At 38.5% G+C, this 17,814-nt stretch overlaps 1 protein-coding gene across 1 annotated transcript in view; it reads right to left on the bottom strand.

The window, feature by feature from the left end:
• LOC133562917 (periphilin-1-like) overlaps positions 1-16,677 on the bottom strand; it is a 54,078-nt gene extending 37,401 nt beyond the window's left edge. The window contains exons 1-4 of the mRNA XM_061916754.1: positions 16,659-16,677; positions 14,941-15,014; positions 13,084-13,335; positions 10,886-10,947 (exon numbers count right to left, since the gene is read on the bottom strand). Coding sequence (XP_061772738.1) covers positions 10,886-10,947; positions 13,084-13,335; positions 14,941-15,014; position 16,659 — 389 coding nt within the window. The 5' untranslated portion in view covers positions 16,660-16,677. The remainder of the gene's footprint in view (positions 1-10,885; positions 10,948-13,083; positions 13,336-14,940; positions 15,015-16,658) is intronic.
• Positions 16,678-17,814: the final 1,137 nt, after the last annotated feature.

Raw genomic sequence — 17,814 nt, 5'->3', positions numbered from 1 at the left:
GGGTTTTCTATATTTTCATGACTGTTTACATTGCAGATTGTCACTGAAGTCATCAAAACTATGAACGAACACAGGTAGAGTAATGTACGTAACAAAAAAAGGTGAAATAACTGGAAACATGTTTTATTTTCTACTTTCTTCAAAATAACCACCCTTTGCTTTGATTAGTGTTTTGCACACTCTTAGCATTTTCTCGATGAGCTTCAAGAGGTAGACACCTAAAATGGTTTTCACTTCACAGGTGTCATAGTTTTGATGCCTCCAGCGACAATCTACTATGTAAATAGTAATGAAAATAAAGAAAACACATTGGATGAGAAGGTGTGTCCAAACTTTTGGCCTGTACACACAAACACACACAAAGTTACTGAACCGATTTCCACTCACTGTATCGCTTCATATTGCATCGTTCTAAAGAAAAAAAAATATTGTGGTTAAATCGTATCGGCAATCACAAATACCGAATCGAGTCATTGTTAAAACGAATCGTTTTAACCCTAAAATAAAATAATTGAATATATGTGTGTGTGTATATATATATATATATATATATATATATGCAAACGTTTTCAATTTTTTCATTTTATAAAATAAAAAAATGGATCATATATATATATATATATATATATATATACGAACACACACACACATATTCTATTTTTTATTTTATATATTTTTTATTCTAATCGAGTTATTGTCATCACACATATATTCTATTGTTTTATTTTAGGGTTGGAACGACTTGTTTTAACAGTGACTCGATTAGAATATAGAATATATGTGTGTGTGTGTGTGTGTGTATATATATATATACATATATATATATATTTATATATATATTAAAAAAAAAATCCCCTGACGATTGAGGGAACCCCTCATGAAACAGTTCTGTAGAGATGAAGTAGTCTTGTGATTTTTCCCACACACACACACACACACACACACACACACACACACACACACACACACACACACATATACATACATATATATATTCATTTTTATTTTTATTTTAGGGTTGGAACAATTCGTTTTAACAATGACTCGATTTGGTATTTGGGATTGTCGATACGATTCAACCACAATATTTTTTTTGAACGATGCGATATGAAACGATACAGTGAGTTGAAATTAATTCTGTATCTTCTCGGCAAAACAAATCAAACAGCGTGACTGTTAAATAAATAGTGGATACTGGACAGGTTCCTAATATTACTGTTATTTTTTGTTGTTTTTTTTTCCTGTTATTTATGTATAAAATAATTCTGAATATAAACAAAAAAGTAAACAATTAATGACCAATGCATTCACATCTTATTCGAATAAAGTGCAAGCAACACTTGTCTGCCCACATTTTCAACATTCAAGTAATTTTAAAAAAAAGTACAGTAACCAACATTTTAAAAGTAGATTTACCTGCTAAATATAAAGTTCCCCGACCTGGCCATACAGCATCTGTTCTCCACCTTGATGTCGCAGATGACAGAAAGGGTCTCAGGTGTGCGGAAGCATGTATGGCCAGGTCCACACGAACACTGATTTGTATAAGTGTTCATAAAAATAGATATACCGGCCCCCAGACACATTTTGTTTCCCTCTAAATGTGGCCCCCCAAGTCAAAATAATTGCCCAGGCCTGGTTTAAAGTGTGGTTAAAGCCAGCAAAGCGTGTTGTTGAGCTTTGGAAACGACGGCGCACAGCCACGATATCATCAGTACAAGCAGTGTAGAAGCATACGTCGAGCTGAGAGTTTCGCAACTCGACAGTTTGGCCAGCATTTGCAAAAGTCTGCCTTTTTAAAGGCAAAAGTATGCATTTGCGTATGGGCAGGACGCCTGTCTCCATCCTTCCATTGTCTACCCCTTGTCCCGTTTAGGGTCGAGGGGGGGGGGTTGCTGGAGCCTATCTCAGCTGCATTCGGGCGGAAGGCGGGGTACACCCTGGACAAGTCGCCACCTCATCCCAGGGCCAACACAGATAGACAGACAACATTCACACACTCGGGCCAATTTAGTGTTAGCAATCAACCTATCCCCAGGTGAATGTTTTTCTCCTCGCTTTCTAATTTCCTTTTCCTCCTTCATCCATCTCTTGGTGCAACTTGCTACGCTGTCACTTCAGAGGTGGCGGTCGCGATTTTTGTAGCTTAAAGTTGTGTAGCGGCTTTAAGTTATTTTGCTGTGTTGATTGCATTTTTTATACATTTTGCAATTGTTTTGTAATCATTGATATAGTCTTGTTGCATTTGTTGCCGGATTTTCCTGATTTTTGTTTTGATGATGTGACAGACTGAAAAAATAGATTTAACGTTTAACTTCTACATTTTTAAGCGTGTTGAAGTTCATATTAAGTCTGCCGATCTTAAATGCAATGTTTTCTTTTTTTAAATATAGATCAAATCAAACGATTGCCTTTTAAAATGATTTTGTGTTGGAACATGTCTTCCGGAAGGCAAACTTGTCAAGCATAAATCATTACATTTGAAATTTGGGAATAAAAATCAATCTATCGATCAATTGTTACACCCCTAGTAATAACCTACTTAGTGGCCTTGTGGTTAGAGTGTCCGTAGGTTGTGAGTTCAAACCCCGGCCGAGTCATACCAAAGAGTATAAAAATGGGACCCATTGCCTCCCTGCTTGGCACTCAACATCAAGGATTGGAATTGGGAGTTAAATCACCGAAAATGATTGCCGGGCGCGGCCCCCGCTGGTGCTCACTGTTCCCCTCACCTCCCAGGGGGTGAACAAGGGGATGGGTCAAATGCAGAGGACAAATTTCACCACACCTAGTGTATGTGTGACAATCATTGGTACTTTACTTTAAACTAATATATATATGTACATACACACAGACACAGTGTCTTCAAAGGGTACATTATTTTACTAAAATAGGGTTTTTGTCAAGCCTTCAACCAATTATTCTTGTTTAAAAATAATAATAATACTGGATTAGATTTATATATTGCTTTTCTAGACACTCAAAGTGCTTCACAGAGAAGTGGGAACCCATCATTCATTCACACGTGGTGGTGGTAAGCAACTTTCATAGCCACAGCTGCCCTGGGGTAGACTGACGGAAGTGCGGCTACCAGTTTTCTACCTACGGCCCCTCCAACAACCACGCATCATTTATTCACCAGTGTCGGCGGCACCGGGGGCAAGGGTGAAGTGTCCTGTCCAAGGACACAACGGCAGCGATTTGGATGTAAGGAGGCGGGGAGCAAACCTGCAACCCTCAGGTTTCTGGCACAGCTGCTCTACCCACTACGCCATACCGCCCCCGTTGATTTTTACGGGGAACTCTGCATCACCATACAAACTTTAACGATCAACAAACCATGTTCAAAAATCGGTTAAGTTTGTAAATCAATGTTTCACTGTTCAGTACAATAGAAAAACACCCCAAAAAATAGTACAAACAATATCTAGTAAACCAAATATAACGAATATATGAGGTGGCGACTGCGATGAGGTAGAGACTTGTCCAGGGTGTACAACGTCTTCCGCCCGATTGTAGCTGATATAGGCACCAGCGACCCCAAAGGGAATAAGCTGTAGAAAATGGATGAATGCATGGACAAATCTATTTGAATAATGGAAAAAAAAGTACAGCATGAAATAGAAAAATAAATGTTAAAACATGATACAAAACATTGTATAATAGACAGTATAGGTAAATCCATGCTATATATACCCATCTATAAAATACAAACATGTTGCTTGATATTGTTAATTTAGCATACATTTTTTCACTGTTAATGATATGGATAGTCATCAATCCAATGCAAAAAAGAGGCTAGGATTAATCTGCACGGCTCTCGATATCCATGATATGTGAGAGTCTTTTAACTAAAGCGGGAATGGTCCGCCTGTTTTTCCTATTAGGGTGGGCTAGAGAGGGGTTCTCTGGCGGTGAGTAGACACTAGTGCCCTTTGTCCCCCATTTTAGCCTGGTATGACTCCTAGAAAGGGGGGTGGGAGCCCATAAACTGTTGGTATGTTGGAGGTGGCAGAGGTGAGAAGTGTGTGTGTGTTGATGTAGCGTTTACAGCAGCTGGATTTAGCGACTCAGTCCAGGATTAAGCTTTTGGGTTTACGAAGAAATGTTTCTAAATGTATCTTCCGTAAGTGTTAATGAAGTAATCTGCCTTAGGGTCCAGGGAAATGTAGTACAAATAATACATGTAACATAATCTAAAACTTAAATAGTCAAGCAATCCCTTATAATTATATTACAGAAGGAAGAACATTTTAAAACTGGCATTTTGTCTCCATCTAGTGGATAGTTTGCGTAATTACAACTTTAAACAGAATAGATAAGTGGTTCTCAAACTTTTTTTCACAAAGTACCACCTCAGAAAACACTTGGCTCTCCAAATATCACCATCATGACCAACATTAAAACACAGTAGTGTAGTAAGAGTAAGCATTCATTAAAAGCAAGGCTGAGGTTTTATTTACCAAGTATATTTAATGTTTGGGCAATGTAACATTACAGTTTTGATCAGTAAAAACACTGCACTTCTTTGGCGTACCACTATAAGGGGCCCGGGTACCACTAGTGACAGAGTCATGCATAAATTAAGTATAGACAACTAAACAGGCGCCATGTTTGCTTCCAAAGACGTGTGCTGCTGTGCCCGGAAGAATGCAATTTCTGTTGTTTTGACTAGAAATGTCTCATATCGGCCGATAAATGCTTTAAAATGTAATACCGTAAATTATCGGTACCGGTTTTATAAAGTAAAATCTATGACATTTTAAAACGCCGCTGTACGGAGTGGTACACGGACGAAGGGAGAAATACAGAGCGCCAATAAACCTTAAAGGCACTGCCTCTGCGTGCCGGCCCAATCACATAATACAGTGGGGCAAAAAAGTATTTAGTCAGCCACCGATTGTGCAAGTTCTCCCACTTAAAATCATGACAGAGGTCTGTAATTTTCATCATAGGTACACTTCAACTGTGAGAGACAAAATGTGATAAAAAATCCTGCAATTCACATTGTAGGAATTTTAAAGAATTTATTTATTTATTATGTGGAAATAAAAAGTATTTGGTCAACCATTCAAAGCTCTCACTGATGGAAGGAGGTTTTGGCTCAAAATCTCACGATACTTGGCCCCATTCATTCTTTCCTTAACACGGATCAATCGTCCTGTCCCCTTAGCAGAAAAACAGCCCCAAAGCATGATGTTTCCACCCCCGTGCTTCACAGTAGGTATGGTGTTCTTGGGATGCAACTCAGTATTCTTCTTCCTCCAAACACGACGAGTTGAGTTTATACCAAAAAGTTATATTTTGGTTTCCTCTGACCACATGACATTCTCCCAATCCTCTGCTGTATCATCCATGTATCCATTTTGGTTCAAACTCAACTCGCCGTGTTTGGAGGAAGAAGAATACTGAGTTGCATCTCAAGAACACCAAATCTACTGTGAAGCATGGGGGTGGAAACATCATGCTTTGGGGCTGTTTTTCTGCTAAGGGGACAGGACGATTGATCCGTGTTAAGGAAAGAATGAATAGGGCCATGTATTGTGAGATTTTGAGCCAAAACCTTCCATCAGTGATCGCTTTGAATGGTTGACCAAATACTTATTTTCCACCATAATTTACAAATAAATTATTTAAAATTCCTACAATGTGAATTCCTGGATTTTTTTCCCCCCACATTCTGTCTCTCACAGTTACAGTGTACCTATGATGAAAATTACAGACCTCTGTCATCAATTTAAGTGGGAGAACTTAAATTGACTGACTAAATATTTTTTGCCCCACTGTGTCTACGGCTTTTCACACACACAAGTGAATGCAAAGCATACTTGGTCAACAGCCATACAGGTCACACTGAGGGTGGCCGTGTAAACAACTTTAACACCGTAACAAATATGCGCCACACCAAACAAGAATGACAAACAATTCAGGAGAACATCCGTACCGTGACACAACATAAAACATAACAGAATAAATACCCAGATCCCCTTGCAGCACTAACTCTTCTGGGCCGCCACAATGTAAACCCCCCGCTACCCCCCCACCTCAACCCCGCCCACCTCAACCTCCCCATGCTCTCTCAGAGAGAGCATGTCCCAAATTCCAAGCTGCTGTTTTGAGGCATGTTGAAAAAAAATTATGCACTTTGTGACTTCAATAATAAATATGGCAGTGAAATGTTGGCATTTTTTTCCATAAAGTGAGTTGCTTTATTTTGGAAAACCTTCTTACATTGTTTAATGCATCCAGCTGGGCATCACAACAAAATTAGGCATAATAATGTGTTAATTCCACGACTGTATATATCGGTGTCGGTTGATATTGGAATCGGTACGTAAGAGTTGGACAATATCGGAATATCGGATATCGGTAAAAAAGCCATTATAGGACATGTATAGTTTTGACGTTAAGTTTTCCCAATGAAATACACTAAAATAATATGTCTATACTGTATATTAGGGGTGTGGGAAAAAATCGATTCGAATAAGAATCAAATTGTTTACGTTGTGCGATTCGGAATCGATTCTCATTTTTAAAAAATCGATTTTTTAAATTTTTTTAATTTAGAATTTATTTTTTTTTAATCAATCCAACAAACCACTACCCAGCAATACCATAACAATGCAATCCAATTCCAAAACCAAACTTGACCCAGCAACACTCAGAACTGGAATAAACAGAGCAATTGAGAGGAGAAAAACACGGCACAGAACAAACCAAAAGTAATGAAACAAAAATGAATATTATCAACAACAGTATCAATATTAATTATAATTTCAACATAGCAGTGATCAAAAATCCCTCGCTGACATTATCATTAGACATTTATAAAAATAATAAAAAAGAACAATAGTGTCACAGTGGCTTACACTTGCATTTCATCTCATAAGCTTGACGACACACTGTGTCCAATGTTTTCACAAAGATAAAATAAGTCATATTTTTGGTTCGTTTAATAGTTAAAACCAATTTACATAATTGCAATCAGTTGATAAAACATTGTCCTTTACAATTATAAAAGTTTTTGTTTTTTTTTCAAATCTACTACTCTGCTAGCATGTCAGCAGACTGGGGTAGATCCTGCTGAAATCCTATGTATGAATGAATACAGAATCGTTTTGAATCCGAAAAATATAGTTTTTGAATCGAGAATCGAATCGAATTGAAAAAATCGATATATCATCGAATCGTGACCCCAAAAATCGATATTGAATCGAATCGTGGGAGACCAAAAGATTCAAAGCCGTACTGTATATAGTCGTAAATATATTGCAGCTCATGAACTTACAATAAAACATGCTTTTATTTCGTCAAAGTATAATTTTGCAGCCAAACATAACGCATTATGCTGCTGCATCCATGCAATGTTTAGGGACCTGCAGTAGGGTTGCAGTTCGGCCGCAACTGTTGCCTTCTTGCAACAAATCATAGGTAAGAGAAACTGGCAGAGACTTTAACATCAGGGAGAAAGAGCATATAAAAAAATGTAAAAAAGAAACATCAAAAGCATGCACACAAGCCACCAGACGACACGCAGAACAAGAACAACTGAAGTCTGACCACTGCAAGGAGGAGAACCACCTCATGGATTGGGACAACGCACCTGTCATCGGCACTGAGAGCAACAAATACCATCTTTGGATAAAAGAAGCATTCGAGATCCGGAAAGGCGCCGCCCAGACTGAACTGGGACGAGGGGGCGTACCAACTTTTCCAGACCTGGGACTAAGTCCTGAAGAGGTCGGACTGCAGATGGCGCTGTCAGCCTGCTACTACATGCAGGAAGACAGCACCAAAAACTGTTTCAATCAGCTGACCAGACACATCACAGCAACATCACGTGACAACCTCTGAGGAAGGCAACAGTTGTGGCCGAAACCGTCAGGTACGGAAATAAACACAGGTCTGTCTGTAAGAATAAGAAAATCGCATACATTTTTGAAGACCTAATGAACCTCTTTGGATTAACTAGGTTATTGGTATTTGGTCTAGAGCAGTGGTTCTCAAATGGGGGTAAGCGCACTCCTGAGGGTACTTGAAGGTATGCCAAGGGGTAGGTGAGATTTTTTTAAAATATTCTAAAAATAGCAACAATTCAAAAATCCTTCTATAAATACAGTATATTTATTGAATAATACTTCAACAAAATATGAATGTAAGTTCACAAACTGTTAAAAAAAATGCAACAGTCCAAAATTCAGTTTTGGCAGCTAGATTTTTTTTGGACATGTTCCATAAATATTGATGTTAAAGATTTCTTTTTTTGTGAAGAAATGTTTAGAATTAAGTTCATGAATCCAGATAGATCTATATTACAATCCCCAAAGAGGGCACTTTAAGTTGATGATTACTTCTATGTGTCGAAATCTTTATTTATAATTGAATCACTTGTTTATTTTTCAACAAGTTTTTAGTTATTTCTATATCTTTTTTTCCAAATAGTTCAAGAAGGACCACTACAAATGAGCAATACTTTGCTCTGTTATACAATTGAATAAAAAAGAAACTGATGACATAGTGTTGTATTTTACTTCTTCGTCTCTTTTTTTCCAACCAAAAATGCTTTGCTCTGATTAGGGGGTACTTGAATTAAAAAATGTTCACAGGGGGTACATCACTGAAAAAAGGTTGAGAACCACTGGTCTAGAGAAACAGGAAGTTATCGATATTGGTTTGAAAATAGCAGTCAATCAAAGTTTACTTATATAGCCCTTAATCACAAATGTCTCAAAGGGCTGCACAAGCCACAGCGACAGCCTTGGCTTAGGCAAGAAAAAATTCAACCCAATGGGAACAACGAGTAACCTTGGGACTGCAGATGTGGGGACCCCCCCTGGGTGACCGGTGCAATGGATGCCGAGTGGATACAGTTAATAACTTGAGAGTCCAGTCAAAACACCCACAGAGACTGAAAAGGTGTGTTAAATTTTGTGATTGGCGCAATTTTTTGGACAAGTTTGCTCACTGCGGGTGCTGCGAGTCGAACGTCAACAGAATTTATTTCTGTTTAGTGCCTTGAACCGGAACTAAAAGTGCAGTTCCAGCCACTAGTTGTCCTTAGCATTTGTACTTGTATGGTTTCGTAGTTCATCACTCAGAGTAACGTTTGTAAGTTTTACAATACAACTAACACGATTCATACCTACTAAACCGTTCCATGTATTGTTTACTCCTAAAATGTATCTCTTGTTTTTCATTTTTTTTAAGAGTCAGTAATGGCCATAGGGATCCATCGAGGTGTGTGTATATATATATATAATAAATAATGCCAGTCACAACTTGTGCTCAGCTGGGAAAAGAAGTGTATATATGTATATGTATATGTATATATATATATATATATATATATATATATATATATATATATATACACTTATTATTTCATCCTTTTACTTATTATGAACTGTTACAGGCGTATTAAATAATGTATTAAATAATCCTGCTAATATTAAAAACATAACTTAATAGAATGTGGGGATATAAAAGGGATCCGGTGCTATTAGACCGGGCGGAAGCGGAAATAGACGTCACACACCACCCGGAGAATATGCTATATTCTACTGCTGTAGCTATTAAAATCGATCATTTCATCGTTGGCGGTAACTTATAAAAACTGAAAAGGGCTGAACAAAAATGGCACCGAAAAGGAGATCATGTACTGCAGATTACAAGCTGGACATAGTGAAATATGCAGCAGAAAACGACAATAGGAAGCGGCGCATACCTTTGGAGTTGGCAGAGTTGTTTAGAAGCGACATCGAGGAAGAAGATTTCATGGGATTTATCGATTATGAGTGACAGATTGTTTGGTAAACGTTTAGCATGTTCTATATGTTATAGTTATTTGAACTACTCTTACCATAATATGTTACGTTAACATACCAGGCACGTTCTCCGTTGGTTATTTATGAGTCATATAACATGCACTTATTCAGCCTGTTGTTCACTATTCTTTATTTTAAATTGCCTTTAAAATGTCTATTCTTGGTGTTGGATTTTATTAAATAAATTTCCTCCAAAAATGCGACTTATACTCCAGTGCGACGTATAAATGTCTTTTTCCCTCTTTATTTTGCATTTTCGGCTGGTGTGACGTATACTCCGGAGCGATTTAGAATCCAAAAAATACTGTACATGTTTTTTTGTTGTTGTTGTTTTACTTTTGTGGTTGTGTGTAGAAATGGCTGGTTGCATCAGCTCAGCTCTTTTAATGTCTTTAATGTTTTTTGTGTTATTTGAGGTTTCCCTTTTACGCACACGATTATGTGTGCTATGGCTATGAGTTTTTTCCCCCCTTAGCCTCAGTCTGGACCCCCTTTCCAGAGACCCAGGCTCGGACTGAATATTTTTTTTCTCAACCCCTCCCGTTTCTCACCTTTCTTGTAAGTGGCACCGGATGTTGGGTGACCCATCAGCAATCCTGTTCCGTCTCCCTGTAATCTTCTATCCTTCTGTCTCCCTGTTATGTTTGTCTGATCTTGAATGGGGTTGTGCTGAAAATCTTAATTTCCCCTCGGGGATTATTAAGAGTATTTCTGATTCTGATTGTCGCTCTTTTATCGCCTGCTTTTTGTGCATACTTAGCAGTGTGAGTCACCGGTTTTCCTTTTTCTCCAACCCCGCCTCAATCGCTCCTCAGCCTTCTCTGAACTGGACACTGGGGATTTCCTGCTCCCCTACACACAAAATCCGAATTAAAATAAATGATTTTCTTTTGCGCGTACAAAACATGCATTTTGCAGTTCCATCCACAATGCCAGTATGAACCCCTGACATTTCACACAGGGGGCTTGTGTACCTTGCGTTGATTAAACTCTGTCCTCGCGGAAGAAAGAAACACGACAGCAGCCCAAATACTGTAAATGAAGCAAACAATAGAACTCACCTTGAGCGCAACTGATGCCTCAAATCATCTCTGCCATAACGTGGACGCTGATAGGGTGGCTCCTGATGAGAAAGGAGGGAGGGAAAATAAAACTCACAAAAAATTAAATAATTGTGATGTATCGCATTTTCTCCAAAAATTGCCCAATGTTGCGTTTTTGGCTTTTGGCCGGAGACTTCTAGCACTGAAACATTGCCGAAACAGGATGCTTTGAGTACTCAATGCAAGAGAGATGCACAGATGATATGAATTAGCTTGAAAAATGTCTAAACTATTTAGTTATTTAGTTTTTGTCCATATAAATCATCATCATCAGAAATCAAAGTATTCCGATCGCCACTCTGATTATGTGGAGAACACCACACTGAAAAGGAAAGTGGGCCCGAGTGCATCAACTATGTCAGTGTTTTGCCTTTACATTATTGTTTTTATTTTATTGTTCAAATACCAATGGTAAATATTTTTAGAATTTTAGAAATTTTTAGTTCTTTGAAAGATAACTATTAATTTCTACAATGGCAATGATTTCATTTTAGTGAGGTTACTATACAGTTATAGCCATTAATGCAATGTAATGATAATACAAAACCAGGGAAGTTGGCACGTTGTGTAATTCGTAATTAAAAACAGAATACAATGATTTGCAAATCCTTGTCAACTTATATTCAATTGAATAGACTGCAAAGACAAGATATTTAATGTTGGAACTGAGAAACTTCTTTTTTTTTTTGCAAATAATCATTATACTTAGAAGTTAATGGCAGCAACACATTGCAAAAAAGTTGGCACATGGGTATTTTTACCACTGTGTTACATCACCTTTCCTTTTTAACACTTAGTAAAAGTTTGGTAACTGAGACCAATTTTTGAAGCTTTTTTTAGGTGGAAGTCTTTCCCATTCTTGCTCGTTCAACAGTCCGGGGTTTCCATTGTGGTATTTTAGGCTTCATATTACGCCACACATTTTCAATCACAGACAGGTCTGGACTAAGGGCAGGCCAGTCTAGTACCCGCTCTCTTTTACTATGAAGCCACACATGATAACGTTGCTTGGATGGCAATATATGTTGCTCCAAAACCTCTATGTACCTTTTAGCATTAATGGTGCATTCACAGATGTGTAATTTACCCATGACTTGAGCACTAATATACCAACATACCATCAAAGATGCTGGCTTCTGAACTTTGAGTCTCGAACAATCCGGATGCTTCTTTTCCTCTTCGTTCCGGAGAAACAGTTTCCAAAAACAATTTGAAATGTAGACTCGTTAGACCACAGAACACCTTTCCACTTTCCATCAGTCCATCTTAGATGAGCTCGGGCCCAGCAAAGCCGGCGGCGTTTCTGGGTGTTGTTGATAAATGGCTTTCGCTTTGCATAGTAGAGTTTTTACTTGCACTTAAAGATGTAGCGACAAACTATAGTTACTGACAGCGGTTTTCTGAAGTGTTCCTAAACCCATGTGGTTATTTCCTTTACACACGTCAATTTTTGATGCAGTACCACCTGAGGGTTCAAAGGTCAGGGGCATTCAATGTTGGTTTTCAGCCTTGCTGCTTACGTGCAGTAATTTCTCCAGATTCTCTGAACCTTTTAATGATAATACGGACCATAGATGGCAAAATCCCTAAATTCCTTGCAATAGCTGGTTGACAAAATGTTGTTCTTGAACAATTTCCTCACGCATTTGTTCACAAAGTAGTGACCCTCTCCCCATTATTGTTTGTGAATGACTGAGTATTTCATGGAAGCTGCTCTTATACCCAATCATGGCACCAACCTGTTCCTAAATAGCCTGTTCACCTGTGGGATGTTCCAAGTAAGTGTTTGATAAGCATTCCTCAACTTTCTCTGTCTTTTTTGCCACTTGTGCCAGTTTTTTCAAACATGTTCCAGGCATCAAATTCCAAATGAACTAATATTTTCAAAATATAAAATTTTCTAGGTAGAACGTCAAGTGCCTTGTCTTTGCAGTCTATTCAATTGAATATTGGTTGACAAGGATTTGCAAATCTTTGCATTCTGTTTTTATTTCCAATTCACACAACATGCCAACTTCACTAGTGTTGGGTTTTGTAATTGGCATAATAATTTCCGTGTTTCAGTTTTCGGACTTCATTTTCTAACTTTCGGCCCAAGGTTTTCATTTGGGTGCACCACTAACAAGTTAGAAATAACAGTGTGATAGCAAGTTAACCTGATGGTGGGGTGGTGACTCGCTACGGACATTGCCATAGTTGGGGTTGTCGTCGTAGTATCGGCTTGGAGGGTAGTCGTCTTTCACGTGGCGGTCTTCACCATGAAAATTAGGGCCTTCTTGATAATTTGGACGGTCCCCATAATTTGGAACTCCATTGTACCACGGATCATCAAAAGCTCGGTCATAGGCTACCGCCCCTGGGTGGGGATTCCTCCTTTCAACAATGTTGACCACTCGATGCAAAGTGACCTGAAAATACACAGTTTAATCAGATTCATGTAACAGATAATAAATAGTTGTAATACACAATTACAATGTCAGCATTGGAGAATTCCACACTTATAGTCGGAAATTTAATTATAGGAAAAACGAATTTAAAAAAGAGGGACTTGTGTCACACTGGTTTTGTGATAGGACCAAATTCCAGTGTGACTTACCTCAAAAAATTACAAGCCAAAATGTCATCTTCCGCACTAAAAAAAGTATGTTAGGTTGTTTTGATCATCTAATCTAAAAATGTATTTTTATAGATATGTGCATACTAGTTGTAGCTATTACGCTGTCCTAGTTTTTATTTGTATTTATTTTTATTATCTTTTTATCATTATAATTTTTTTTTAATACACTGAGCAAACAACCTCAAAGAGCTACAATGTAAAGTGCTTATTACAAATAAAATATATTATTATTATTATTATTATTATTATTATTGATATACTTACCAGCCAAGTTTTAACAGAAAGCTTTTCAAACAGACTTTAAAAATAAAATAAAATAAATAAATACAGTTTGCTTGTTTAATGCACACCAGGGTTTGGATGATCACGTGTACATATGAGCACACAAACTGGCCTAGCAGAGCAAGTGCACCGGGACTTGTTCTGTTCTGACTGATCCAAACGAGACAAATGTGAACATACCTGTAGGGAACTCTACATGCACCAATGACACAGACCAATGTTAAATTTGTACCGAAAAAAATAGTTACCATGTTTCATTTATGTCAGTACATACTTTTTTATGTAGTCATATCCTGTGCAATATTTCAAACATAGATAAACTCATGTATGCTTGTCTGGTATAATGTTCCATGCGTAAACACATCTGTTAATGCGAACCATATGTGCAATAGAGTTATCTGCAACACTTAAACTCAGCCAAAAGTTTCTTTCCTAAAGCCCATTTATTACAAGCAGCAAATTAGCCCACTTGCACCTAAGCACTAAGAACTTTTCCATTAACTACAATTGTCAATAGTTTATTCCTTATCCGTCCGATGCTGAAGTCATGCAACAACCCACTGTTATAAATGTATCTTCATGTTATTATTATATCCAAGTCTGTGTATTTATTTCTACTGTTTATGTCTGAAGTTGGTGTTGTCTATCTTTTATGTGAATGATCTTTACGTGTTCGGAAAGTGTTCACAGCGCTTCACTTTTTCCAGATTTTGTTATGTTACTGCCCTATTCCAAAATGGAACAAATTCACTTTTGCCCTCAGAATTCTACAGCCCAATAATGACAATGCGGAAAAAAACAAACATTATTGTTGGTTTTAATTTTTATTCTTATTGTAATGTTTTTATTTTATTTCCACTAATACCCTCAGTGTTTACTTTTTACTTTTAAAATTTTATCTTAATTCTGTACACTACTGCTGGAATTTAAATGTTCCTGATGGAACTCTCCTGAAGGAATCAATAAAGTATCTATCAATATCGTATTGTGAGATTTTGCTATTGTTACTTGCCTAATGCTTAGCAAACCATTTCAAAGTGTGCACCAATATTTATTCTGTCAGGTCCATTGTACCCAACCACAAGCGTCAACACCGCCTAAAACAACATCTTACCTCCCTTGTGTCCATCTCTGTAATGTGCTGCTCGTAACACTCTCGTAATGAGGACCACCGCTGTCGGAATGCCACTGAAAAGGACAAAGGACATTTTCCGTACATTAGCTGCAAGACTTGTGTCAAACCATTTTAATACCGCTCCAGTTGGAATTGCCTGGAGCAAAAATCTTACTATCTTGTTCTGCAATAGGAGACCGTTGACCGATTACAAAGCAGTTGGGTCCAAATGTCTCACAGAGAAGCTAGGCCCCTTTTGTCGGTAAAAATAGGCGCAAAAGCATTGTCTAGAGTTTGTTGTGAGTCAGAACAAAGACTTTGTCGTAGCAAACTGTAAAAATTACAAGCACACTCATAAAAATGATTTTGTAACAAGCTGGTGAGGGAACAGGTTATGTAAAGGGGAAGACTACAGTATACAGTATGCTTACTGTTCGATTCCGGTGATTGATGCACAATCTCTTCTTACGATTCAAAATCCAGCACTCCGTTCAACGGGTCCTGTCCCCTCAGCGCAGACAGTTTTACCGGCTGCTCCACCGACGTAGGGTCTACTCAGCTGGATGGCGAGGCAATTCGCCTAGTTCTACTATCCTGTGTTGGTTCAGCGTAGTCCCGCTTCCTTTTTTGGTCTACCCGGTAGAGAAGCCTACAGTATCTCGTAAGACCGAGTCAAAAAAAACCAAATCCCGCTGTTTAATGGTAGCTTGCCTCTAATGAATCTTGGCTCTTGTTACTGACTAGGTTACATTCGAGGGCAGGGGAAAGAAAACACCCTTCAGGACATATTGTAAGTGGACTGCATTAGAATGACCCTTCAGAGCTAGGTGTTGGACACATTGAAGTCCTAATGTTTTACATCAAGGACGCAATGGTACAATGAGGCATGACATTTTGATTATTTTTATGATGCTTTTTATTGCAGATTCAATTATATTGGCCACAGTATACTTGTTGCTACCCTCCAACCGGCAGAAACTGGATCCCCCAGAGATTTACCCAACATCCTCTTTTTCCCTCTCCACCTGTTAACCAGTTCCGTGTTTTAGTTCCGTGTTTCTCATCAGCATCACGTTGAACTTTAAACACTTCTACTACTCAGTGGCCTAGTGGGGAGAGTGTCCGCCCTGAGATCGGTAGGTCGTGAGTTCAAATCCCGTTTGAGTCATACCAAAGATTATAAGAAAAATGGGACCCATTACCTCTCTGCTTGACACTCAGCATTAAGGGTTGGAATTGGGGGACCCACTTTGCTACCCCCTTGAGGAGCTCTGACTACGAAATATGAATGAACGATATCATCATCATCGGCGGTGTATCCCTCTATGGAGGGTGCCTGTGCGTGACTTAGTTTAACATGGGGAGACTGGTGCACAGACAGTAACCACATGATCCTTGACAGAATCGGGTCAGGGACCATCGCAGTCATTGTGGTAGTTCATAAATCTACCGCCTTTCGCCTGTTCCGCCGTTGAGATCTTCACCGTATCCCTGCCTAGGGGGAAGTCAGGTAGTAAGCCAGGGCCACCTGGGGCAACAGTAGTAAAGGGGTTAACCTCTTAGGGCTAGGGATGTGCGTATCGATCCTGTGATATCAATATATCGATACTCACACGCTACTCATTTGGCATCACTTTTCTGAAAAAAGTATCGATATAAACCAAAAAACGGCGTGTGGGGGGTGCAAGCATCACTTTCAGATGTTTTTGATTACTTACTTAACTTACTATGTGCTGGGACACCCCTGTACCTGGCAGAGTATAGAGCTGGCCCAGTCACGTCACAGGAGACAGCGAATGAGCGTCGTCAACGTGCAACATACACACAGCCAGCCGACAGCAATGCAGCCAGGCCAGGAGGTCAGCGCGGCCACAGATGCGGGAGCCGGAGGAATGGAAAAGCCAGAGACGCGATAATGGGAGACAAGAAACGAAGCGTGGTGTGGTGTTATTTTTCACCAGTAGACAAAGCCACGGCACGGTGCGAACTGTGTGACAAACAAGTGCCACACAGCAGCAACACCAGCAATTTATTTAAACATATAAAGACCACACATCCCGAGAGCCACAGTGAGCTGGTAAAAAGACAGGGTCACGCTGCTGTGAAAGACCCTGCACCGCCACCCGCAGCCCGGCAGAAGACCCTGCACGAAAGTCTGCAAAAAAGCCAAGTGTATCCAGGTAGCCTAGTTAGTGTCCGACCTTTGACAGTGTAGTGATAAAGTCTATAAATATTCCGATCACAATCTACTAATAACATACACTTCAGGTGAAGGGGGAAATTATATCCAGTGTTGTCCAATTGTTGACTTAAAACAGGCATTGTTTTTTGTTATTTTTAGTAATGTTTACTGAATTTTTTTTTTTAAATAATTTTCCTAAATTCAAATAATTTCCACACAGGGGAATTTACTGTTAGTTGAAAATTGCTTGATTATTTAAAACAAGATAAGAGAGAGATAACATTTGGAGATTCTTCATCTTTGCATTACAGTTGTATTTTTTTCCAAGAAAATCTTGAAATATATGATTGAATGTGATTTAGGTTTTAATCTGTAACATGATTTTTTCCATTTCGAAAACATTAGCCTATTTTATATTTCATTAATTGCTAATTATATCACAAACTTTAAAAAATAACTGCAGCTTCTTGCGATTCGGATTCGACAGTTAATTGGAAAGCCCTAATATCTCATTAAATCCTTAATATCTTTTATAACAAATACATTTTATCTTCCCTATTGTGACATGAAAATGTTATTCTTTTCAGATGAGTCTCATAGAGCACGTTAGATCACAACAAGCCTTGCCAAAATGATTGTGAAGGACTTGCAACCCATTTCAATAGTAGAGGACCAAGGTTTCCGGCATTTTA

Source organism: Nerophis ophidion, linkage group LG12, assembly GCF_033978795.1.
Source record: "Nerophis ophidion isolate RoL-2023_Sa linkage group LG12, RoL_Noph_v1.0, whole genome shotgun sequence".
Classification (NCBI taxonomy): domain Eukaryota; kingdom Metazoa; phylum Chordata; class Actinopteri; order Syngnathiformes; family Syngnathidae; genus Nerophis; species Nerophis ophidion.
The sequence above is the reverse complement of the archived record's forward strand: the minus strand, read 5'-3'. Positions and strand labels throughout refer to the sequence as shown.